Source organism: Folsomia candida, unplaced genomic scaffold, assembly GCF_002217175.1.
Source record: "Folsomia candida strain VU population unplaced genomic scaffold, ASM221717v1 Fcan01_Sc012, whole genome shotgun sequence".
Classification (NCBI taxonomy): domain Eukaryota; kingdom Metazoa; phylum Arthropoda; class Collembola; order Entomobryomorpha; family Isotomidae; genus Folsomia; species Folsomia candida.
In genome coordinates this window covers 2,480,185-2,508,021 of record NW_019091204.1, presented here as the reverse complement: position 1 = coordinate 2,508,021, position 27,837 = coordinate 2,480,185, and the positions used below count along the sequence as shown (strand labels likewise).

The following is a 27,837-nucleotide window of genomic DNA, read 5'->3' as shown; positions in this document are numbered from 1 at the left end:
TATCTATTTTCCTATGCTTTTATTTCCTCGTACCATTTTTTCCGTACCATTTTTTTCTATCATTTTTTGCGAAAATCATTGTGTTGCTATATCTTTGTATGAACGAGTTTAAGATTTACCTAATTTAAGAGGTAGGCTGCCATCTTTAAAAACCACTTTCATTTTCAATGCACATGTAGGTCAATGATTTATTAGACTTGGTACAACTTTGTTGCAGCATCAGCTCCTTATTTGGTGCTCCTCTCTCTTTTAGTTCTCTATTTTCTTGACCAGTTAACCCGTCGTTGTATGGGTACTGATATAGTATATAAGAAAGAGCGGACAAGTAGAAGACAACAAGTAGGGGAGAGGACAGGACCAAGTGCCTGCACCTCTCCCAACAATTGTATAATTGCGTCTTGGTGGAATAAAACCTCTCCAAAAAGTGCAAGTCTCATCTCGCCTCCCAATTATTACGCACGCACCACAACGAAGACGACGATACACAGATCGTCTCATCTAATACATCACCCGTCTCATCCCCTTCCACCAAGCCGAAGAAGTGGGGTCATTGTCGGAGACCTCAGGAGAGGCCTTCACATTAGTCAATACATATATATAATTTTAAGTACATCATGTAGGTTAAATATTTACTAAGGCGAATAAAAATTTTAACAATATTACTCGTTAGCTTAACATAAATAAAATTATTCAGAAAAAAATTTTCAACATTGAATACAAAATTAATTCCTAAAACTCTTGGTTACCTTGTAAACATCCACTCTACATAGTATCTTTAAATATGATTTATGCAACATATTGACAAATTGAAACAAAAACAAATATGAGTAGTCAAGTCTTACAGCAATCTGCTCACATGAGCAACAACGTTACAACTTGTGCCACACAGACATCAGTGATCACCAAGCCTGTCGTTTTACCAAAGAAATTGCCATCGCCCAACGGAAATTTGAGTGGAATGCAGGATTTGAGAAACCTGACTACCCATTTATCCAGTTTTGTTAGCCTTTGTTTCACATTTGCCAAATAATGCAACGACGCCACATACGGTCGTGATATGGAGTAGGCTAAGATGTGCAGGCAGACAAAGAAATCGAATACGAGAACTAGGAAAAACACTGCGACAAGTTTTGGGAGCATTTTGAAGGAACTAATTAGGATGTACGTTATCGTGATTTTCGCCATCATGGTTCCCCCAATAGTCAAGCTTGTCAATGGCTTTTTGGCTGATATTGTGTTGATATTTTGCATAGTCTGGGCAATTCGATACTCCACTGGGTTGAATATGATGGAGGACTGCGACAATCTCCTGAAAAATGCAGTTAACAATTTGGTTAAATTATGCAAAAGTAATTTTGCGCAATTGCTATATTACGCAAGTTAAAGGAAACCAAAGCCGAATTGTAACGATAAAGGCAGTACGTAACTATTGCCAGTGTTCACAACGCGACAATAATGAATCGTCACAAATCTGACGTATATTTACGTGGCTAATTTGAACCTCATGACGCGTTTCCTCTAGCAGGAACGAAAGTAATTGAATTATTAAATGGATTTCAATATTATTCTTAAAGTGAGGAGCGATGAGAAACAGGACGGAGACTTTTTTACTAATAGCCATTGAAAACGTCGACCATGTAATTACTCTACTTATTTTTAACCCTCTTCTACATACATCACCCCGTAATAAATCTATCACAATGTTTAATACATACCTTTCCATGACCTGTATCCACATTTCCACCACGACGGGAGCATGGATGAACAGCGTGAAACCCCCGAAGGCACCCAGATTCACAATGCCCATCCAAGTTAATCCCTCCAGCACGGTGACGCCCAGTTTGACCGTAAAATTCAAAATCCAACCACTTGCGCTCCACTCATCAAGCCACGCCTCATTCCAAACCATTTTTCGCATGCTTACAAACGGCGGCATGTACTCGTACCACCATGGGAGCATAGCCATCACGCTGGGTAGTATTGCAGTACTTGCGATCAAGATGACCACCACTGCAATCACGCGGAAACGGACCTCAAGTTTGAATTGCGCCCGGGAGAAGGTTTCTAATTGAAATGCCTGATTCAGTAGAGTGATTATTTCAACAATTCGCTGATAAATGAGCCATTTTAGGCTCCCAATTATGGCGATGGTAGCCATGAAATAGGCAACGCTAATAATACCCCACAACGGGATTTCTTCCCGGTTTGCATGAATGTAGATGAACCAGGTGAACAATAGAGCCACGTGGACTGCATCGATTATCAAGGACGCTAGGAACGTGATGTGGTGTTTCCGGGACCGTCTGCAGGATAGAGGTCTACCCTCCTTCGACCAGGGGTAGTAGATGGGAATGAGGAGGAAGTATGACGATATTTGGGAAATTAGCTTGACCAAGGGAACATGGGAGGTTGGCAGGTATGACTTCATGGTTGAATATGTCGGTGGGCGAAATATTGAAAATTCTCGAAATATTATGCAAAATATTGAAGCTAAGCGATTTACCTGAGGCATTAAGAGTTCGGTTATGGGTGGAATGAAATGGTACGAAGAGATTGCCAATTTCATTAGGTTTTCATTTATAGCACAAGTTCTGAATTATTAACTTATTATTATTGAAAGTTTAAATGTCTGCAATATAGTAAATTTTCTTAATCAGTATTTCGTTCAGAGTTTACCAATTTAAATAAATAAGCGATATATTGTAAATACTTTATTGTCTCATTGTTTTTGATTGCACTAAGGCGTTCCATTGGGATTATATTTATACACTGGGAAAGGAATCTTATTAGTAATTCCTTGTGTACGACTGCGTCAGTTGCTAAATGAAAAGCCAATCGCCTTGTCTAAACGAATTTTTCCAAATTGACAAAATTCTCCATAACATATTGTATAATATGAATTGTTTTAATCATCCAATGTAATAATTTTTACAAAACAAATCATATCTAGGACACAAGATTGTTTTGATGTTAACAATTAATGATAATTGCATAGGACACTAACGAAGCTCGTGGAAGATGCAAGCTATTAACCTTTTCTAGAAATCCTGGATTTGTTATACTCTGTGCAATGAATGTAAAGGGCCATTATTTTGGCTGAAAAAGAAGCATACCGAAAACATTTTGGTGTGGCACAGAAATGTAAAACAGTTTTATACATTTTAGTATATAAATTACATTATGTCGTCTTACTCTTTGTAATTATTAAATAATCATTTCGCCAGTTTCTGTTCTGGTAACGTATCGTGAAGGAGGCATTTATGTGTTGGAATTTCCCAGAAATATTACATGTACTCCTCATGGTGGTAAATATGAACACTCAGGGCGCATAAACTTTTTGTTGTCCGTGGTTTCTCATAAGGGGGTGGTGCAGGGATGAAAATTTTTTCAAAAAATATTAAAAATTGAAAGTTGGGGAACTTCATGCAATTTTGCCATGACAACCAGCCAAATCCATAGCAAAATTGCATGAAATTCACCAACTTTTAATTTCTAATATTTTTTGAAAAAATTTTCATCCCTGCACCACCCTTTTAGGAGAAACCACGCCCTGAATGCGCCTGAATCCACCTGCGCCCTGATGTACACTGGATGACATGGAGCTAGTTAGTTGATTTATTTAAATTATGTAAAAGTTGAAATTTTCGATATTACTACTTACGAGTTTATTATTTAGATGCCGCATATGTCAACAGTTACATCTCCATGGCATGCAATTTCCCAGTGTGTATCACAAGATGAGAAAAACGGCGACATTTTCTCCCCACAGAAGTAGCACGCCTGCTTACTCCAAGCCACGTTATGTCGTTTTCTCACATTCCTCCTAAACTTATAATTTGAGTAGCTCTTGTACTCGCATTTATCACACATGTATGCTTTACCCCATCTGATGGGTGATTCTCTTCCACGTGCACCCTCAAATGGTTCGATTGGTGGAAAGCCTTTGGGCAATGCACTATAGCCAGGATCCATAAATTGCGGCCGATAAGGCACTATCTTGAATTGGTAGCAGACGTATGCCATTGTACTCTCCATAACCAACTTGTTATCCATGCAAAATATAAAGGCTAGAGTTAAAGTCATTTGAGAGAAAAAAATTAACAAACTTTTCATAATACATTACGGATATAGGGCTTTGACATCTTCTCACCAATCCGCCACAATCCGCCCCTATCTGAGCCACTACTTGTACTATTCGTAAGCAAATAGTGTCGGGAGTATATTCTGCTGCGACGAGCTGCTATGGAGTAGCGCTGATTAACGGAATGCGCACTACATAAGCTTTTCTTCCCTGGGTCTGGTCCCCAGGGAAGAAAAGACCCAAAAAGAAGGTGCATTTTTCACTCATGAAACCACTCTGATTGGTTCACCACCACCGCCGCCACCGCGAAGCATGATTGGAGGAAAACTGGTGGTGGTGGATCAAAATGGGTGAAATAATCTGAAGGCTAGTAAGCAATATATAGAAGATCGCTCATATATGACGAGCTGCGTCCATCATGCAGAATTCGAAGTAGGTCCTCCCCAGTTCACAGTGGGCCAGATTTAATAAATTTTGCCCATAAATGTATATGAGCCGAATTTGAAGAAACAAAAATTAGATTTTGGTGTGCGACAATAACCTAACGCATAAATTATATTAGGTAATTTTGAATAGTTACTTGACACACCCCAAGGGGGTTTAGCCTTTGCCAAATGGTTCAATGACCTCGTACTTTCCTTTGCTTAAACTTTACTTTCCCCTCACAACCATGGCATTTTTTAAAGTCTCATATTTTAATTTGATAAAAATGTCCGCATCAAAATTATTAAACCTGGTAATTTTAAGACAAATTTGTAAAAACGGACGTTGAAGATCGGTGCTATACCATGCCAGAAGGGACGTGCACCTAGGAGGAGAGACCCTCTACATGCCCCTCACAGATCTTGATGCCCTTTGCACATTAGGGTCCTCTAGGCGAGTGGTGAATAACCCCAAAGTGGTTTTACTCCATTACCGCATTGGCGCCCTCCACACCCCTACAAAGGTATGAAAAGCACGAAAAAAGCCATGCGCATCAACTTTCACCAAAAATCCAATTTTTCTCGGATTTTTGTAATATTTAAATTTTCGTTATCCCAGAGACTTATGTGATCAAATCCAGTAGGAATCTCAACTTTTTTGAAATGTTGAATTTTTTCGAATAATCCATCAGTAATCGAAAATCCTGAAAATTTAAAAAGTTCAAAAAAGTTGAGATCTCTATTGAGAATTATCACACAAGTCTTTGGGATCACAAAAATGTAAATGTTATCAAAATCCGAGGAAAACTGGATTTTTGGTGGATTTTTGAAGTTGACAATATTGGTAGATCTCATCAGTTTGAGGGGGAGTGGCGGGCGCAAATTTGGCCATTGAGTCGAACCACTTCAGAGTTATCCATCACTGACGTACATAGGGGACCCACATATGCAAACAGCATCAAGATCTGAGTAGGACATGTGGAGTGTCGCTCCTAGAGGGTATGAGTAGATTAACAATGTTTGTTCTCGTTATATGTAAAATGAAAGTTTTTGTAAATGGTTTCAATAATTTGTGAGTTTAGCTTAAAAGATTAACATTATTTTTACTCGCAGTTAATTCGCTAAACATTAATAATACTTTAGAAACTGCTGTTTAATTAGGGAAGTACTGTCCCGATTCCTGGCTTTTCAATCTCTTTCTCGGTTGAAACCACCAAATCTTCGACCGTCCCGGAATCCGGCGGTTCAGTGTCAAAGACGATATTTCTAATATTTACATACATCATGATATCTCTGATCAAGTTCGGCTGCGCTGCAAGAATTCTAGTAAATAACCAATAAATATTTACGTGGACCTCCTGGTGGAAATGGTATAATTATACCTTTTACTATCACCAGGTTTATCAGCATTTTATTTTGTAGGATTCTTGGCATTTTCGCGAAAGAAGGATTTTTTTGACCTTCAAGTTTCCCCTCAAAAGTAGAACTGGATTTTACTTTCTAAAGTAGCGGCAAAGTCATGGTAAAGTCAGAAGAAAGGGAAACTTAAAATGTACTCAAGAGCAAAGTCAAGGTAACGGATTTACCACGGCAATGCTTTTAATTTTCCTTTTTGATCTAAAACGCCAAAGTGAAAGTTCGGGTGAAAAGGGAGCGTATAAGACTCGGCAAAGTAGAACTATAAACGTAGCGTTAAGAAAGGAAATGGAAGCCACAAAGCCCGACAAAATATTACAAACATTTTTATTTTTAAAAAATCAGCAAATATTATCAGTCATTCTATCGTGGATGTCATGCTCAATTCGTTTTTTTCTTGGGCAGTGGCCGCGGAAGATGATTTTTACCGTGGGGAAATACTTATCAAAAAAAAGTCGAGAAAAGTTGAATAAATTGACCTAAGCTAAAAACAAGCTTTAAAACTACGTACAATAAACACTATGCCGGCTTAATCATTTTCTCAAAACAATTATCTTGGCTAACACGGGAACCTTAAGTACTGTCCACTAGCGATTTTCTTCCAGATAGTCTTTATTGATAGATAATTTAGTGTAGTTTAAACTTTTTCATAGAACACGCGTTGTAAAATCGCGTTTTGGCAAGATATTTAGCGGAAGCCGCAATTTTATGCTGATCACGATCACACCAAAATGATGCAAAAACTGACAAATCTTATTGAACATTGCGAAAACCTGTAAATTTTACAAAATTGTAATCTTTTTGTTTTATTCGAGATTGAAACTAAATCCAAAATGTGCGGCAAAAAAAGAAAAGAAAAATTTTCCTTATTATAAAAAAAATTCGCGAAAATTTCAAGAAACTGGAATTCATAACGTGTCTCGAGAAAAAGTTAAAATTATCAATACGGAACTACTTATTTTAAACGTTGTCCAACATTGTTTGCTTCATTGATTTTTGCAAATTACGAAAACAATTAAAGATTTGTACCGTCAGTTTAACAAGGCTCGACGCACACCTAATGGGTATGGTCGTATGGCTAAAAAGCCTACAAATTTTAGACTAAAATCTTTCAAGAGTTGGTTTATGCACAAACTTGAAAATACAAATTTCTAAAAATTCTTCATCATCTGAAAACATTAACAAAGCAAACAATTTCGAAAAATATTCAAAAGAGACCCGTATTGGTTTGTAATTTTGTCGTTTTCTCTTGAAAAATTATGATTTCCAATTCCTGAAAGTTTTCTCAGAAAGTTTTCGCATCAGAATACAATATTACTTTGCTAAAATCGTTTCTCGCAGTGCGTGAAAAACGCTAAATGTTTAAATTTCAAATCAAACGAAGATTTCGGAACTTTGCAATTTCCCAAAAAAATTGCAGTTTTTTTAAATCCCTTTGCGCAAATTCTTGATCAGCATCGAACTACAGACATATTGGTATATATGGTTTGCCTACTAAATCGGCGGACTGCACTAAATTAAATTAATTCGGTAAGAAAACGAGCGAATAATTTAATTCTCTTTATGTCGTCGTAAGCAGTAACTAATGTACCCTCAATAATTGCATAACAATAATATGACCAATCGTTTGGAACAAAATGACATGAGTCGAAGATTAGGAATTCGTAACTCGAATTTTTCACTGCTAGGAAAATGTCGCCGGTTTTTTAAAGAAAAGGGTCTGGCAATTTTTTTCACGTGAATATCGCCCAAAATCAACTATTTGTGGTATATTGCAAAGGTATGAGGTAACAAAAACTGCATCTATCAAAAAAATTCCCCGACGACTGGTGTCTCAGTCATCTCCGAAAAACATGAATGCTATTGAACGCCTGCACAAACAGAAGCCATCCACTCCTCACTGCACCGTTTCCTGAAAACTCAAACTGTGTCCCACCACGGTGTAGGAAATTAAAGCAGAATAATTACTGATAATATTTTATAAGAAACAGAAGCATACAAAATACCTTAGCATAAAAATTCTAGTGCCAAACCACGACTATGAAAAATTTTTCAGAAAGTTAGATCGAGATTTTTGATAATTTGCAACGAAAGATTTTTCACATCCGATACATTTCATATACCCATTTCACAATTTTTCTATGCAAATATTCGCAATTAAATAAAATATGAAGAAAGAAGGATTAAAAAAGAAAGATTCTTCACGAAACGCTTGGTTTGGTGGGCCATAGTCGAAAATGGACACATTTCTGAGCCCCGTGTATCAGATGGAACTGTGAGCTCAGGAGAGTATCTGGATTCGTGCATTAAACGGCGTCTGATTCCCTTCATTTATGGGCATTATGGGCAAGGAATTTCGTTTTCGCGGGTAATGGCAACTTGCATCTGGCGGAGAATTGTTATAAGACCGAATGTGGCGGAAAAAGTTGATTTTTGACCTGTGAAGTACAATGCTTCAAATTTTTTGGAAGCGAGAGGAATTGAACGAATTCGAGCTTTATCCAAACAAGTGTATTCACGACGATAAAAATCAGCCAAGAACATGACGGGATTCAGTAGCATTATGGGTCAAATCATCAATAGTATCTATGTCCGCAAAGTCGGGAAAACGGGTCCCGGACAGTGCTTGGATAATGCTACGAGAAATCTGCTTCAAAGAAGAGGATGGAGGAAATGGTTTTTAACCAGACTTGGTCAATGTATCAGCTATCGTTACTAATCAAACTTTCTTAATTTAATGTCACAAGAGACTCAATAAATCCAAAAATCCATAGTCCGGTTATATAGTAGGCAAACCATAATTTGTCCATATTCTATAAAGAGTGAAAATAATTAAAAACGGAATCTGGCCGGACAGAAAAAAACTGATCTGGATAAGATTATCAGCGTTTATATAGTAGAGTTTTACGAGTTTAACGGCGACAACCCCGTCGTCGAAACCTTGATCGCCATATTGCGACATGTCGACAACCCTGAAAAACATGTTTTCCCCAAATTTCATGCATATCGACCGCAAAATGCCGAAATTAGGGCATGGCGACAAAATTTGTCGTCGAAACCTTGATCGCCATATTGCGACATGTCGACAACCCTGAAAAACATGTTTTCCCCAAATTTCATGCATATCGACCGCAAAATGCCGAAATTAGGGCATGGCGACAAGATTTGTCGTCGAAACCTTGATCGCCATATTGCGACATGAAGACACCACCGAAAAACATGTTTTGTCCAAATTTCATGCCAATCGCCCAAAAAATGCCGAAATTAGGCCATGGCGACAGAATTTGGCGAAAAAAGTGTCGAAACCTTAGTCGCCATATTGCGACATGTCGACAACACCGAAAAACATGTTTTGCCCAAATTTCATGCCAATCGCTCAAAAAAAGCAGAAATTAGGCCATGGCGACGTTTTTCGACATGATGTCGACAAAGTGGTCACACCCCCTTAATAGGGTGTCACCCCATAGCCGTGAAGAACATTTGTTAAAAATTTCAGATCGCTGAGACAAGCCGTTCTCGAGTTTTAGTGTTGACGGACGGACAGACGGACGGACGTACGGACGGACAGACTAACTAACCGATCGCATAAAGTAGCTTGCGCTACTTAATAAACAAATAGTGACTGTCGGTTGGTCAGATTTATGTGATTTGTTTCATATGTTGGACAAACCAGTAAGGTACAAAGTACAATTTATCTCTCTGTGTGTGTATATACATATAAGACATATGTATATATACAATGATAAGGCGAAATTTTCGCGAATTTTGTGCGAATTGTTTGCCAATTTTGAGATATTTAATTTGTGACCAAAAATCGTTGAAGTTTGGTCGAATAGGAGTGGAAAAAATTCAAAGAATTATTTTGAACTAGTATTTGCTACTTGTGTCCATTGTGGACACAAGTTTCGCAAATTGGCATATTTGGAAAAATAACTGCAATTTCTCTTTTAGTTATCCACGATGGAAATCTGAAATTTAGGTAGCGTCAAATTCGTGCTGTGAAATTATTTTGATTGAAGTTTATACGGGAATATTTAAAGTGCCATAAATACGCATGTTGTCTTTTGGTAATGAATTTTGCTAAATTTGTTAGCAATAGGTAAGGTTGTTAATCCGGGGTCGACTTGTGATTTATACTTTGCACATGCCACGAACATGGGAGGGCATTATTGGGGGTTGTCCCATTCCAGTATATATCTATGGAATGGATGTTCATATTAAAGACAATTTTTGTAACTTGCCAATTTTGAAATTGGAAAACTTTGTTATTTATTAAATTCAATTTTTGTCCATAGCCGTTGCTCCATTTTGAAAATTGGTAAACCTAAGTTAGGTCAATTTGGAAGTTTACAATTTGAACAAAAATTGTCCTTCATTTTTGTGGCCATACCATAGGCGAGGAGCTTATTAGGGTGTGAGGTTTTAATATTTCTGTGAGAGGATTTCCCCATGGTTCTGCGGTCCCTGATAGCATGCAGGTAAAGTGAGAGGATATATTTATTTAATGGTCTCCCTAAGCTAAATATGTACCAAGATTTTAATTTGGACGAGTTAGCCTGGCTATGTATTAATAAGATAGCTATGCCAAAGGTTGATTTATGTATTGTTGGCTTAAATTTATCATGGGTTAACTGTAAACTAATATATGTACATTTGTAATGTATATTACAAGAGTCTCACGGTTTTACATGTTACATAATTCGCCGAAATTTGTGTACAACTTTTGAAGCAAAGAAGTTTCTAAATTTTGCAAAATTGATATTATAAAGTAATAGATATCGTACGTTCGTGTGATAAAGTGTATAAATTTTCGGAAATTGGAATTTTAGTAAATTTGTTTTCTTACAAAAATGAGATATACAGGTATTTTGCAATTAAAGCACAACATAGGCCATTAAATATGGGATGGGGGGTGCTCATTATGTTAAATATTTTTTTATGTAGCAGAGCAACCTAGGTTTTTAAATAATTGAACTCCATCCTCAGCAAATTTTTAATTTAAATTAAATTGCAATTAGCTCATTTTTCGTGTTCTTTCTGAAATTATTTAATTCATTCTAAAGTTAGAATAGAGTACATTTTGTGAATTTTAAATTAAACCGACGTTAATTGGTTTTTAACTAGTTTGTACTCCATTCTATAATGATCTGGAATTTAATAAGTTAAGTTAGTTTGCAGTCAAATAGGATTGAAATTAGCGATTGGAGCACCTCCAAGAATTGGATTTTGGATATGTTTTACTTCTTTAAAAAGATGAGAATTAATTGGACACTTGTCGAAGCATAAAATAAATTATTCTAATTCCAATTTATGTATTTATTGTCGGAGGTTAAGTTATGCTCCCGTTTAATGGATAAAGAGGTTAACAAAATAAGAAAAAAATTAATGGTGAAGCTTCCTTCTAATATAAATTTAATCAGGTATCGCGGTCTTCTTCAGCATACTGATAATAAATATATATTGAGAAACCTTGAAAATTATGCGATCTTTAATTTTAGATATTTTGAAATTCTTCATAAAATAAGACAGCAGCATCGGCTGCCAGGTGGAAGTCTTCTGCCTGGCGCTATAGGGATTCTCACTAGTTGCACGACCTCTGGTGTCGTGTTTTGCTTCGGGGTTGCAGGCGGTGTTGAGGTATTTGGCTCTGGCATGATTTATAATTGTTTTGATGTTCAGTTAGTTTATTTTCAAATATAGATTTGAAAATTAGAAAATAAAGGTGGGATCTAAAAATTACATTATTAACCTTTTAAGCATTTACATTTTATAGTCGAAAATGGGGAATGAACTTTGACCATGAATGTCATGGAGAAAAATTTTACACCAAGTTTCCTAAACCATGGTGTTCATGTCATATTTTTTACACATCGAAAGACCAAAACCATGTAGTCATGGTCGCAAAAATTTGCATTGCAGGACCAATACCATCAAAGTCATGGCGATTGTTTTTGCAAGAAAATACTTTGACCATGACATACATGGAAGTCGAAAATAATAATTTCCACAGCTTTTTAGCCCGAGTCAGGGCTTATGGAACCGTCATGTCCGTCCGTCCGTCCGTCCGTAAACATGATAACTCTCTTTAAACACAAGCTACCAACTTGAAATTTTTACCATGTGCATATTGGACAAAGTTAGGAATCGAGTTCGAAGATGGGCGAAATCGGTTAACTGGTTACCCGGTGGGGGTCATCTGAGTGGGTGGGGTCTTATGCACCAAAATTTCAAAATTGTCGTAGAAAGCTGAAATTTGGCACAGAGGTTGCTAATGGCTCCTAATAGATAAAACCTACAGTGCAGACTCCATATAGCCCGAGTCAGGGACATAGTCTCTGACTCAATAAGTCAGAGCCCGCTTCTAAATTTTTTTCCGAATTGACCAACATAATATCACCAACTTCCGTGTTGTGGATGGTTAAAAGTTTGTTAGATAGTTTCTATTATTTGGTCCCAAATTTTTGAGCAAGTTACAGATCATGTGCCTTGACCACCATGACCAGTGGGCTTCTTTAACATCCTGAAGCTCTAAGCTGTATGTATGTGCTATCCAGCAGTGGTTTTCAGCCTCCATATCAAATTTCAGCTCGATATAATGATTTTGAAAAATCAGTATGGGTCACCCCATAGGGTCACTCTGGTTGCACTTTACTCACTTTTAACTTCATATTCTTTAATTAGAAGCCATTAAGTACCATTGTGCCGGATTTCATCTTTTTAAAGTAATTTCTAAAAATCAGTATGGGTCACCCCATAGGGTCCCTCAAGATTAAAATTTTTCCAACCTGAAGTTATTTTTTTCTATTAGGAGCCATTAGCAACCTCTGTATCAAATTTCAGCTCTCTACAACAATTTTGAAATTTTGGTGCAAAATACCCTACCCACTTATATGACCCCCACCGGTTCAAAACTTTTCTGATCGAACCCATCTTCTAACTCGGTCGTTGCATTGCCCAGATACATGTCTGCACCAAATTTGGTCAAAATTGGTTAACTCGTTCGACAGTTCGACTGACATGACAATTACATAAGCCCTGGTTCGGGCTAAAAATCACGACTCGAGAAAAAGTCAGTCTTTGGATGTAATCCGAATATTTTAACGTTGCGATGTGATTAAAAGTCGACAATAATTACTTAATAAATTTCGTAAAAAATTGATATATGTAACTAAGGACGGATCTTTTTAATTGTTGTGTTTTCGTCCGGCACTTCGTGTAAAATTGTTCGCCATGACATACATGGTCAAAATGCTTAAAAGGTTAAATTAGTTAATATTGGCTGTTCAATTAGAGACCATTAAATGGAATTTAAGCAAAACCCCAATGGGACAACTACCAGAAAAGTCCGATTTATATACCTTTAGCTGACTTTCTGCTTTGCTGACCAAGATTTTTCGATATTTTTCGATAATCCGGATGACGTACAGGAGAGACTGGATGGTTGTAGAAATTATTCTAAAAAATTAGAGATTATTGTGATCTGTACCTGATTTATGTATAATGAAAGTTACTGAACTTTGCAATAAATCTCGCTTGAATAACAGAACAATTTATTTCAAGTACTAAATGTGCTGGTTGACTTAACACTTATTAAATCAGTTCTCTTATCACCACAATTTATTTAATTGATGTTTGATACAAATAATTGATAACGATAAATTGCAATAATAACGAGAATGGAATGTTCTAGTATTGAGGAGGTTAATCGGACGTACATAATTTTGAGGGCAAGCTAAATACAAAATCAATTAATAATGAATGCGATAAGATTAGCAGATTGTTATGCAATTAATCAATTAATTTGTTACTAAATCTTAATGTTAAAATGAAGGGTGGAGGATAAACTATAACTTTCCCCTACAAAATATCAGGATAAATTATTCTTAAGAACGATTTATTGTGAGATTAAATTTAGATACTATAGTTTTTGGAAATTTTCATTTAAATATACAGATTTATAGATCTAATATCCGTAAGTATTTATATTGTACATGAGTTAAATTAATTTTGCTCATACTTATAGTTACACATTTTACACGCTCAATAATTTTTTGACAATATTGTTACCGGCTGTAGGTACTATGTAATTCTACCGCTTCGGTAATAATTTTTCACCGAAGGGCAGCATATACACAGGCTAAATCCCGCTCAGCCCCCACTGTCTCCGCTCGGGTCAAAAAAATCGGAGGCAAGTTGTTTCCCACAGAAGACAATTTGGTACTATTATGTTACCACGCGGTAGAATTGCATAGTACCTACAGTCGGTAACAATATTGTCAAAAAATTATTTAGAGTGTAATTTGATGAACACAGGAAACGTGTGGCAATTTTAATCGCCCAGTTTTTATACTTGAGATTCTCATCGTTCGGATAACCCACTTTGATTCTCCTTATCTGTGCAAATTGTTGGGTATCATTGTGGAAAATTTGCCATAATTGGCTTGATATAATCCCTTGGAATAAGTTATTTGGAAGGTGTGCAGCTATGGAAATATAGATACAAAATTTAAAATTAAATCATACACATGAGTAATTTCAACATATTATGAATTACACAAAACAATAGAATAAAAATACTGATCACTGTTATCAATTGGTAACAAAATACATTTTTTTTCTAAAGAGTCACTAGAAATATAACAATCCGAACCCAAATGAGGAACAAAGGAAATTCCAAGTTTTCTACTTGAACAAGGATAGAGTTTAACATCTTGAGGAGTTTTAAAGTAAAACCCTTTAAAATTTCCTGACTGTTGTTTACCGTCAGACAAAAGACAAATTCGGTTATCTTTTGTCATAAAACAGCGGTCAGCAATTCTTGACCCCACAGACCAACGTGGGCTAGGTTTCGGAATTGTTTGAGACAGAAATTGCTCTGATTCTCCTACTCGTTTGACAACTTGACTAAGGTGCTTTGATTTGGATCGTAACATGCTTTTAAGGGGCTGCATGAAATTTTCAAATTGAAAAGCACTAAAATTATCCAAAGGTCCATGCAGTTTGACCTCATCTGCCAAATGTAGTAAACTGTGTGTGTTGTACACCAAAAATTCAGCATAATACAGTTTAGGAAGGAGTTGTACAAACTTATTAATTAGTTCTTTTGCATATGAAACCCACTCTGGCTTATCCGAACAATTCGATACTAATATGTGCATGGCTGCATGGAAAAGCAAAAAATGTTCATACTTGTCTGTTGGAAGTACTTTTTTAAGCACGACAGGCCCTACGTATAGTAAAAATAGTCTAAACTCTGTGGCCTTCCAGTGTTTCAGTTCATAAATACTGCGACATTTTCTAGAAAATTCTGAAGGAATTCTGCATCTCAATCTCATTAATTGTTTTGTGACTAATTGCTTTTGAAGACTTGAAAATTTATGGGGTTTTTTTCCTTCAGTCCAAACAAGTAAAAGTTTCTTCATAGTCCCGAGCAAACACAAATGCATATAATCGAGAGGTATCTGGGAAATCATACCAAGGTTTAATAATTCCAAAGGGGAAGGGGGACCCTGCTTATGATGGCTTTCATACCATCGTTCTTTGAACGACTCGTCCGTGTAAGAATCACAAGCTGGCTTGATTGGATAAAGAATTCTGGAATATTTATAAGTTCCTCGACGATAGCATCGTTCACATCCGTAGTAGCCATTATGTCCGTTTATACGTTTAATAAAGCTACGGGCTGGTGCACCGCGTCCTGACCGAATAATTTACACCACGGGCACAAATTCCTTGGTGCTCTAAATCAACCATGTCTCGTACAAATGGACCTAAATAAGATTCTAGATTTTGTGGTTTCTGAGATCCGTAAAAAAGACTTATAATAAATACCCTACGAAGTAAATCCTGATCTACTGTTCCCAAAATGGGCCAAAATTGTTTGTTGGAGCTTTTTGAGATTGGCAAGCCATCTATTCCAATTTTAAGGCTTAAAAGATTAGGCACGTTTTGAAGTTGGGGCAAAGGAGAATGCGCAGAAAGCCTGATTCTATTATTCTCAATTGCTTTTAAAATATGGCTGCGAATACCAAAATGATAAAAGGAACCTCCTTCTATTTCTTGGATTTTTATCTTCCTTTTCGTTTTTAGCAGAGTTTGAGGATCTTTTGGGAATCCTTCATGTGGAAGCCAATTTCTTACTAAACTTAAAAGACTTTTCAAAGCGTTATGATTGATATTGAATTGGGTAGCCCAGTGGCCTAACTGAACTAATTTATTGGGTGTACCACTCAATTCATCAACTACTTTTGGCATGTTGTGATTTTCTACATATATAGTTAGCTGGACTGGGCTTTGGAAATTGCAATCACCATTTAAAATGAAATCTTCCGCTGAATCACATTCCAGATTTGCAGGTTGGATCGATGCATTTAGTTCAGTTCCCCGGATTCTCTTCAGCGCCGCCTGCACCCGCTTCTCCACTCGTCGCTTCTGTGTCCGGCGCGGTGTTAATTTCATTTTTCTTTTTTCGGGATTTGTCTCGTTCGGCTGACTGACGTAGCCAAGCTCCAATGTGATTGTTTATTTTAGAATCAGTAGCGTCGTCGTCGTCCTCGTTCCCACGTTTGACGGAATCTGAAAAATGGTAAGCAGAGTGATGGAGTCAGTAACACTAAAATGAAAAATGTAAATTACAAATGGAATTTAAAATATGAAAACACAAACCTCGGATTAATTTGGCAATCAATTTGTCTCCGAATGAGATTTTCCCGCTTTTGTTGGTTAAGCGAAGAGTAAGAGCAAGTTCATGAGATATCATCCACTGCAGCGTATTGTATACGCACTTTGTCACAGTTGCTCCTCCAATTTTTGATAAAACGGACACCTAAATTGTGTAGTCACATGAGTATTATGCTACAATTAGTGTTAATGTAAATAGAGTTTTTACCTCGTGGTTGTAGTTGGTCGGATCCCGCAACCAAACTTCCACTGATATTAGCTCGCCTTCGTCTTTGATTGGCCAACTCCAAGTATTTTTAGCGGAACAGGCTGCTCCTTGCTGTGAGTTTAGAGAATTCAGTACAATTTTCTCCAATTGGTGAATACGTTCAAGTAAAAGTTCTTGGTTTCGCAGAGATTCAACTTGAAATTCTAAAATGAGAATCATCATCAAATACTGCCATTAGTTTACTATAAATACGCAAATTACTTACTTCGAAATTCATTCAGTAATTCTGTGAGTCGTGGATCCGGTTCCACCTGCAGACAGTGGTACTCAAGATTGGTGGTGACCGAATTATTTTCTGCATTGGTGTCCACAAGATGATCAATTCCGGGATTAATTTCATCAACAGAAGGGTTAATTTCAGTTTGTACTAGTTTAAAAAACATATTTAATTCATATTTATTACATGCGAGTTTTTTATTCAAATGTTTGTGGTCATACCCCCAAATATTGGCTGAGCGGGGGCCAATGGCGCTGCGGCAATATTGAAATTTGTGGACGACGATCGCCCACGTTTAACTCCCTCTGCGTCGCTGGAGTCAATTGGCTTATTTTCCAGTAGCCTTTTTAGTTTCGCCACAGTTTCCTTCGAAAGTTTCTGCGGGAGTGTTAAAATAACTTTATAGACCTTTCTTGAACTCGCCAAAGCATTGCAACTGAATCTTGAAAATTGAAGAATTAAGTTGGGATAACTTACTCGAAGTTTTGACGCAAGTCACTTCCAGATTAGTCCACCCGTCCTTTGGAAGAGAATCTTTATTTGATTGTAGCTTATAAAAATCCTTTGGCGGTGGATCAGGATAGGGACACAAATCAATTCCGCCAATGCTAGAAATCCAATTGGTGGGGACTACACTTAGACCCAAATCAATCTTGAATTCAACCACGGTAAAAATTTTCTTATTAATTGACATTGCAGAAATTGATTGGACGACGGGAGGAAGTAGAGAGAAAACGCATTGCTGTTCAGTTGGCACAAGCCAGACGAGTGATGTGGGTATCGTGTTACAAATGGCGGTTGGTTCGCAAATCTGAGGGTGCAAATGAGACACAGATTGGGCACTCTGTGATCTGTGTTACACACTGAAAGTTTATCTGTACAAAATTTGCACCAATTGGACAAATGCAATTAGACAGACTCTGGTAAAATAACATTGACACTAAATGTTTAACTATTTGATACACGTATATCTGTGTTCGATTGGTAGTCCGTGTTGGGAGCAGATACGTTACAGATTCCGAGCAGATCTTTTTTTGATGTCATTTGGGTAAAAGTTGCCTACACTATGGTTACAGACTAGCTGTTGCGGTGAAATGTGCACAAAATCTGCAAAAACTTTCAGTCGGATCTGCAGAAGATCTGCATAGAGGCTCGTCGGGAACTTTATCAGTTCTCAGTGTTTCGGGTGCAAGAAACCATCTGCAAGAAACCACTGCAAGAAAGTGGGTATTTTACCCACTTTCAAAGGTGCAAGAAACGCTTTCCGCCCGCTATCGTTAATAGGACTGGTCGCGAAATTGCGTTCAATTTTTTGCACTTTCTTGCGTTTCTCACAGAACTGGTTTCTTGCATTTCCTGCTTTGCAGTGCAAGAAATGTATTGGACAAGCAAGCAGCGAAACACTGCCAGTACTTTTCTAACAACGGATAAGCCACCACTTGAACTTACTTCAGTAAGATATTCATGGGTGAAGAGAACTGAGTTTGCAAAGAGTAAAAAAAAGCGAAGCTAAATTCAGTACTTTACCCTTTGTCGAAATAAATAGTAAGAACAGTGTGTACACAAGTGGCGGAACTATGTATCTTTTGGCCAGTATTTAGGGTGTAAGATTGTTAGACCGGTTTCTTGTAGTATCCATATTGGTTAGGATTAATTGTAGAACTAAATAATTTTATGATTTTTTAAAAATAGAATCGCTATTAATAGTTATAAATGTTTGACGATTTAATAGTTTCGGTAAATTTGCCCCTTTAAAGCAACAGTAACTTCATCATGGTAATATATGAAATGATAATACGGTGATATAATGCTAAAGCTATTTCGAAATTTTATCCAATTTTTTTCTTCAATATCTGCTCGGCTTTCTGTATTATAATTGTATAAAAATTTCTAGTTCTGCAAATGGCTAAACATTACATACTCTGGTATCGAGCTACATTGCAAGTACCATTTGAACCTATGCGACAAAAATTTGATTCCATTATAATATTGGGATGATACCTTTAATGAATTTGCTGGGGGACTAGACTTTCTGAGGGGCATGCTTGACGCACGTTTCGGCACTGGAAGTTGAATGCTCTCATTGTTTGAAGTGCGGCATATACTCGGAGCAAGGAAGTAATATCCTTCTCTTGAACAATTTACTACCTTTACAATGAGTCTGTTATCAAGCAAGTACCATAGAGTTATCTGCGTAGTAAATTTGTATCTAGAATTTTCTATAAATTTTGAAATAGATACGTAGATCAAGAATAAAACCATGGTAACCCACTTGTTCCACCACGCACGCTCGCCACAACCAAGTATGGCGAATTGGATTGAAAATCTCATCTTGGTCATCGTTTGTGTCATTATTGGGGTTGCAGTCATTGATCTGTTTGTATATGAATCCATAAATGCTAAATAAATTATAACCCTTCAGAGTTATATAAAAAATTGTCTGTTTTCTTTAAATAAATGTATTTCTGCAAATAATTAGACAGAATTTTAGGTCCTGGATATAATACTAATTTAAGACATTAATGAAATTGTTGGATATTTAAATCAAAGGTCCTTTATGCCCCAGTATAATAATGAAAAAGAAATATTCGTGAAGAGAAGAAACTGATAATGACGAAGTTTACATGCCATACTGGCCAATGCGGAATTATCAAGTGTCCCGACATAGGTTGGTGCGGCCCCCTTCGGTAAGTACAAATTGTGAAAACCATAATGCATTTTCTATGCTTATGTTTTTTGCAATCATTACAAGTTTATTGCTGTTTGCTAGAAACTAAAATATAGAATAAAAATAGAATAATAATTAGCATCTCTATCATGAAATTCTTGATGTGAACGTAAAATTTCATACGTTTTGTCTCACATTTAGATCGTAGGACTGGACTTGGTCTGTGATGAGCCACCATCATACGACGAAGCGGTGAAGAATTACGTGGCGGAGGTCATGGTGTTGATCTCGGACGGAATCTTGTGAGGTAGAATTTTTGTTGTGACGACTAAGGTACTATACATACGTCGAACCCTACATTTCCAATAGTAGCGACACCCTGGTCGAGATAACAATGGTCACGTCAGTATGTTCAAGATCGTCTTATCGGGTGAATCAGGTGACTAGTTGAGATGATTCGGGGCCTATCTCGTTGGTATCCTTGGTTAATATGCGTCTGCAATTTTGTTATTATATAATATATTATATGAATGTATATATATATATATATATATATATATACTACCTATCGTTACTCACTCCAAAAATTATATCAAGTAGTTAAAACTTACAACTTCAATAACATTTAATTAATACATGATTTAGTAAACTGATATATTCGTACATTTATGTTAAAAATTGTTAAACTTAATAATAAATATCATTTTTCAGCAGGCGTATTCTTCACTTTATCTTAATATAAATACGTCTTGTGTAATCTTTTGTGTGTGTTGTTATTTGTTAGTTATCTGCACTAACACAAATTCTTGCAAGATTAGCTAGGGATCTAATGCTTATGTAATGCACGCAGGCAATTCTGTAAGATGTATTTTGAAGTTATAATTGAGAGGTATAACTTGAGAATGGCAATGTAGAGTACAAGTGTGCTGTAAACAAGTGGCATAAATAAGTTTATACGGTAATCTGCATCCCACTCGTGTCTATGGACATTAAGGCGGTAATCGTGTAATACACCGTGGCTTCATAATACGTCGGGAGCAATGACTTGCAAAATATGAAGAAATTATGATCTACCACACCCACGTAGACGCAAATGCTCCTTTTCGCTCTAATTTGCCTCACGACGTGTCTCTTATTTTGGCTCGAGGCTACGAATCGCTTCCAAATATTGCGAAGTTCGGTAGTGTCGGTGTGAATAGAAATCGCGATTGGCACCATGGTCTGAATTATAGTGATGGCTGCAACTGCCAAGGTTGGAAATACCGCAAAAAATGGCATCGGAATCATGTGATGCATCTTCAGTGATATAAAGTTGTACAAGATTGATAAGACAAAGCCGTTTAGGAGGCAGAGTGCGACAGCCGGAGCTAAAAAGGGATACGATATGGATAGAATTAATTCGCAGGAGGAATATTCCACCAGGTATGGGGAAATTTTAGTAGTCTCAATTAGCCCCGATTTATCGCAAAGGGACTCAATACAGGACAACGTTAGATACGCGGCTAAAGTGCAGGTACACATGGTCATCGCTAAGACTCGCGCCACAAGATACCAGGACCCTATTTGGATGATTTTTAATGGAATGATGCCATATTTTGCCACAGTTTGCCAGTGTAAAGGGACTACGCGGGCGACGAAGAGACTGTAAGGGTCCAGTCCGATGTAGATACCGCAAATGGGAACGATTATTGTGTGAATCACGAACAAAAAGGTGATCGAGTTTAAGACGAGGCCGACCATGTCAATTTTTCCTGCTTTTTGTGAAGTTGAACATGACGTGGGAAATTCTACGGGGACAATGAGAAACGTTAGGATGGCGGTAAGAAAAATTAATTCAGATTGAGATTTTATGCATCTTACTGATTTGCTTTTCCAAAATCGCAACACAATTAAACGACTGAGCCATATTTCCGACATGCATGAAGATGACGATTTCCCCAAGATTGGCGAAGACACCAATAGACAAGAACAGGCAGGATATCATGACCTCTACCAAGGTCATCGTTGCCGTACCAAGCATGGCGGCAAGGAATAAAATTACGTAGACGATATTGGACAGAAATAAGCAGAGCATCAAAACTTTCCAGAAAAACAAGGATTTGGGATTTGTATAGGGAATAAATCTTTTTTTGGAAATGTCCCACTCTATTGGACATGGGGGGAGGAGAGCAAACCCTCGTGAGAAGGTGTTCAGGGATCGCCACATTAGTGAAGTAACGGTTGCCATGATGATATAAATATTGATTGTTTTTTACGAAACTTCTTTGAATTAATTATGGGGCTGTACATAAATCAGCTGATCGATTTGGGGGGAGGGGGGGGGGGGGGTCAAGGCCTCCTATCCTTCCCATGTTAATTATAACATGGGGCATATAGGTCACCAGGGGGGGGGGAGGGGGTAAAAATTTTCCGAAAATCGATCACGTGATTTATGGACAGTCCCTATGTAATTCTTTGTAATGTTTTCTTTGTACTGTCGTTTGTGAGATTGAGCTTTGGGAAAAAAATGTTGGAGATATTTATATAGCAAATGGCTATATTGTTTATAAATTGGACTTTGCTTGGTTTAATAGTTTACTTGTCTCTCATCCCCGCTTTACTTTCTTGGTTTACAAACCTGACATGTGTGTGCATAATTGAATATTTTTTGGCAGGATGTGGATTTATTTATTATTCGTGTTGGACGGTGGAAGGGAAAATATTTTATAGAAATTTGTATGCTTATGTGTATATGTACAGATTATGTTTTAGAATTTCTTGTATTGATTGTTTGGGGAATTTTAAATGTTAAATTAAAATTAATTTCTTGGATTGTACACGTAACAGAAATTTAACAGAAGCAAAATATTATTCTACTTAATTATTGGTATAGAGGAAGAGTGGATAGGTAGGGAGGGTGAATTAACGGGTCAAGGGTCGAATCCTGATACTGTGGTGTTTCCCGAAATGGTTATTTTTTTAAAAATAAATAAAATCAAAAAAATATTTATGTGAATATTTTCATGCGTAATAAACTCATGCAGAATATGCCTTAGTAGACATGGACATATCATAATAAAATATCTTCATCAGTGCCTACTCCATTGACGACTTAACTAAAATTAAAATAAGTTCGGACATTTTTATTAGAATAAATTTAAGTAATTTCTGGTTAGTGTAATTAACAGTTGGAACGACGTGTTTTAACAACGCTTGTATAGTCTCACTATCATAGTCATAGTTTTGTTACAAGTAAAGATAGACAACTTGTGAGGAAATGTATTTTTTGATTTAATATAATTGGTATCGAAGTAAGATTGCAGTTCCCACGGTATCAGGATTCGACCCTCGACTCGTTAATTCACCCTTCCAACTAAAACCTATCCACGCTTCCCCCATTTCAATAATTAAGTAGATTAATCTTTTGCTTACAAATTTCTGCCATGTGTCCAATCCATGAAATTAACTTTAATTTAATGTTTAAAGGTCCCCAAACAATTAGTACACGAAATTCTAAAACATAATCTCTACATACACCGGTATGCTAATTTATATAAAATATTTTTCCTTACACCGCCCAACAGAATAACAAATAAATCGACATCCTGTCAGACAAATACTCAATTATGTACACACATACAAAACTTATAAACGAAGGAAATAATAACACTCTTAATTCGGGGAAATTGAAACGGACTCTGTGGGTTGATGTTGATTTATAAAAACTTTATTTTTCCCCATATATTTCGACAAGATGCTCTTATCTTCATCAGGGGAGGTGGTAGAATTATAATTGAAGATATTACAGTCTAATCAATACACTACTAATTATTGAAATTTTTTAAATCTGGAAAGCAATATGCAAAATCTACATTGATAATGTGAAATTCTATGAAAATCTGCAATACATTAACCAATGATAAAGATTTATGAACAGCAGGATTAAATGTGCGCGTCACAATTGACGCAAATATTGGTATGATATTAATCCTGGAGATAAATATTATCCACGTAGTCGCCTTTTTTGTATTTTTTATAAAGAATGCGTACAAACAACATATGCCCAGAAGGTGTGTGTAGGGTTGGTGTATCGGATACATCGGTGTATCGGAGCGGATCAGATAATCATCGGAGCGGATCGGATAATCATCGGAGCGGATCGGATAATCATCGGAGCGGATCGGATAATCATCGGAGCGGATCGGATAATCATCGGAGCGGATCGGATAATCATCGGAGCGGATCGGATAATCATCGGAGCGGATCGGATAATCATCGGAGCGGATCGGATAATCATCAGAGCGGATCGGATAATCATCGGAGCGGATCGGATAATCATCAGAGCGGATCGGATAATCATCGGAGCGGATCGGATAATCATCAGAGCGGATCGGATAATCATCGGAGCGGATCGGATAATCATCGGAGCGGATCGGATAATCATCGGAGCGGATCGGATAATCATCGGAGCGGATCGGATAATCATCGGGGCGGATCGGATAATCATCGGAGCGGATCGGATAATCATCGGAGCGGATCGGATAATCATCGGAGCGGATCGGATAATCATCAGAGCGGATCGGATAATCATCGGAGCGGATCGGATAATCATCAGAGCGGATCGGATAATCATCGGAGCGGATCGGATAATCATCGGAGCGGATCGGATAATCATCGGAGCGGATCGGATAATCATCAGAGCATATCGCAAATAAAAATATCTGAGTAATATCGGATCGGATAAGATCGGGATTAGAAAGAAAGATTATAAAGATTATAAAATATTTTAAAAATTATAAAGATAATAATATCTTTATCAGATCGGGTCAATCCGACGCATACTTCGGATATCCGATCGGATAATCCTCTTTTACTAAAATTCCACAGTTTGGTAATATTATTAGGAGAATATTCTCACTTGAGATACGTAAATTTAAATGACTGACATTATTGACAACGGCGTAGCATAATTAATTTTTATTGCAGCCATTTTTTCCATACATTTATTTAATTTTGGTTATGTGATTATATATATGTAATATCCAGTGATGTCAGTGAAATTAAAATGACAACTGCGAATATTGGAAGAATTATGTCATTTGTATTTCAAGTCGAAATCAATGTATTTATGATAAATACATTGATTTCGACTTGATAAATAATTTATCAATCTATTGGGTGTGTATCTTTATATCTTTTGTGATGTGTTTATCTCCACGATCCTTATGAATTATTAAAATAAAATACATGGAAGTGTATAATTTAAATAATCACTTAAATAATTTCAAATAAATTGTCTAATTGCTTGAAAAAATTCAGATATGTACAGATGGGATGGTCATTAACAAATTGACGGTGTTATCGACAATGGCCATCGTGTAAGTGCCTGTCATAGATTTTGTAAGAGAGTAGAAATAGTGCTTATTTAGGCCTGCGTAATACATCCTGGGTCGCATGGCGAGTAGCCTCTTGCGCAATTCTTTATCCTTCAAGCCTACTAATTCTCTCCATCTGGACAAAGTTGCTACGGAATTTTCGTAATCCTGAATCGCGAATGGGAGCAGGGTGAAAATAATGACGAGGGTGGTGGTCGATAAAAATGGGAACATTAAGTAGAAGACCCTTGGCAAGGCGGCGTCGAGGAATCTGATTGTGGCAAAATTCAGCAGGGATGAGATTATGAGGCCGGTTCCCATGAGGACAAATGTCATGGCTGCAAGGACGTTTTCCATCGCGGCGTTTAGTACACGCAGTTGATTGAACTGTACAAGAATTGCGTTTCTTTGAATTTCGGATTCCCCACTATTAATTTTAAGTAGTAGGGACATTATGATGGTAATAGGCATGACATTTGTGGAATGAATAAAAATTTTACCGCAGTTCTGAATTTAGCAGAATTTGCCCCGATTTGGACAATAGTTGGATGGGAACGCCCATAACGAAGGCGACGAACGGGAATATTCTGCACATTTCGGCAGATGCAATCCATATGGGGGCTACCCTGAAGGGGGTGAGGAATACGCTGTTAGCCACAGAATGCGGGAAAAGGTCTTCCAGGATGAAGATGAAGACATCCATTTTGAGAAGGTAGACACAAGCAAGTGCCACAGGGAGAGGGATGAAGGGCGCTGGTAACAAGGCCATTAGTAGGGTCAGACCTTAATAATATGCATAATTTTTAAACAAGATACTTAATCGATACTCTTAATATGTAGGCAGCCCTGGGTTCTTTCTAATTTTCTGTTTATTAATTAGGTATTACTAAAAACTAATCTAACTCTTAAATAATTGGTTTTTAAATATAGGAGGATTAATTCTTTTATAAAGTATTGGTATTTGGGGAAGGTAGGTAAATGTAGGTATTTAGAGAAATAAGTTAATTAGTAAAGCACAAAGGAATTAATACCGTACCTAGTCTGTCAATTTTTCCATCGGCGTCCAAAAAGTTCGGGATTCGTATCCCGCACAATTTTTCCTGTTTCGGAAATCTTACCCTCAGAGGATTGACAGATGGATGAAATTCTTCGTACAAACGAATTATTGTATTGACAACGATGACGGTCTCATCGGCGAAGAATGTGATGTAGATGCAGATGCCAATCACGAAAAGACAAGCAACGCCACCTAGCACGTATTCGACTAAGAAATGGAGTGGCAATCGTCTCTGGAGATTGGTCATTTCGCCGTAAAGAACATATCCGATGGAGCCACAACACAGGAGGAGGATATTGCCAAAGATGGCGACATACCACCAGAATGAGATTCCTCTTTTGTGGAAGAACCGCCTCCTTTGGGGATCCCATTGCAGGGGGCAGTTCCATAGGGGTCGGTTGAGACGGAAACTGGCGGCTATGGTAAACCAGACGAGGTTAAGAATATTATTGGTAACATACGATGTAGTTCTATGGCTTCATTATATGGCTCCGAGTATTATATGGCTTCATTAGCAGCAATTGGATGTAAATAAAGTGCGGCAAAGCACGATACATAAGTAGCACAAAAATGCTGAGAATGCATAACAAAATAAACCGTAGTAACGTTAGAAGTAGCTCACCCTGTAATAATGATTTGGTATAATTCGTACCAATGATACAGAAAAATCGGATAAAATAGATCCACAATTTTGGTATAATTATCCATTAATGATGCAGAATAATCGGACAAATAATACAGGTAATTTTGATATAATTTCGCACCAATGGTATGAAATAAGCGAGCAAAATGAATCCATAATTTTGACATCAAATCTTGGAAAACAGGTCAGAATTATAGTTATTTCCTCCGGTTTATCTGCAATTTCGGTGCGCTTTGCAACTATTTCCTGAATTATTTGGCACCATTTTAAGTCACGGATTTTTCGATGTCAGTGACGCTAATAATTCGGCCGCGAATGCCAATAACTCGCTTAAATTAGCATCAATTGATGCAAGAGAGTCGTTAACACACAGACGGACAGACGGACAGACGGACAGACGGACAGACGGACAGACGGACAGACGGACAGACGGACGGACAGGAGGAATTCAATAGCTCCCATGCTACGCAGGGTGAGCTAATAAAACAAATAATTCTCCGAGTCATATTTTAATAATGCCCAAACATCAATTAATTAATGATAAAATAATTATCTCCAATAAAATAATTGAGGTCTCCTCACTTATATCGAACCTCTCAGAAGAATCATGCATCATACATGTCTTATGTGTTTTTGCTTAACTCTAAAACACGAAATTTAACTGGATTTCATCCATAGATTAATTGGCGCTATAAATCTCATTTTGCCCCGATCACACCGCGACCACAACCCCTGACGCCGAGGGGGTGTGGTCCAAAAGTTTACGGGATCCTCCCCCTGGGGTCATATGTATGATGCCGCAAACCGATTTCGATTATCTTTATGCGTTCTCGAGTTATAGTGTTGACGGACAGACAGACGGACGGACAGACTAACTAACCGATCGCATAAAGTAGCTTGGGCTACTTAATAAAGATTGGATGAATAAGTTAATTGTAACTGTATTGGTATCTTAAACAAATTCGGAGGTTGATAGCTTAAATAACTTAAAACTAATATGTTTAGAAAATCATGAATTTGTCTAGGAAAAA

General features: G+C 37.2%; 2 protein-coding genes and 1 long non-coding RNA gene across 3 annotated transcripts; 1 reads left to right on the top strand and 2 right to left on the bottom strand.

Moving 5' to 3' along the window:
• Nucleotides 1-11,207: 11,207 nt before the first annotated feature.
• LOC110855406 lies at nt 11,208-13,467 on the bottom strand. The gene is made up of 2 exons (XR_002548461.2): nt 13,278-13,467; nt 11,208-11,566 (listed from the first exon to the last, which is right to left on the bottom strand). It is a non-coding gene; the product is annotated as an uncharacterized LOC110855406 (long non-coding RNA).
• A 10,306-nt stretch (nt 13,468-23,773) lies between these two features.
• On the top strand, nt 23,774-24,460 carry LOC110855198 (transcription initiation factor TFIID subunit 1-like). The gene has a single exon (XM_022103615.1). It carries the CDS (start codon nt 23,774-23,776, stop codon nt 24,458-24,460), a length of 687 nt encoding a protein of 228 aa, XP_021959307.1.
• A 358-nt stretch (nt 24,461-24,818) lies between these two features.
• LOC118437209 lies at nt 24,819-25,978 on the bottom strand. The gene is made up of 2 exons (XM_035856086.1): nt 25,607-25,978; nt 24,819-25,533 (listed from the first exon to the last, which is right to left on the bottom strand). The coding sequence occupies exons 1-2, from the start codon at nt 25,873-25,875 to the stop codon at nt 25,047-25,049; spliced, it is 756 nt and encodes a 251-aa protein (XP_035711979.1). The 5' UTR covers nt 25,876-25,978; the 3' UTR covers nt 24,819-25,046.
• Nucleotides 25,979-27,837: the final 1,859 nt, after the last annotated feature.

Excerpts from the sequence above, each read along its gene's own strand:
- LOC118437209 (XM_035856086.1), bottom strand. The coding sequence starts at position 25,875 with ATGGCCTTGTTACCAGCGCCCTTCATCCCTCTCCCTGTGGCACTTGCT. Across the intron at positions 25,534-25,606 it reads CTGCTAAATTCAGAACTGCG|TGGGGAATCCGAAATTCAAA; the intron begins GTAAAATTTTTA and ends TAAAATTAATAG.
- LOC110855198 (XM_022103615.1), top strand. The coding sequence starts at position 23,774 with ATGCGTACAAACAACATATGCCCAGAAGGTGTGTGTAGGGTTGGTGTA.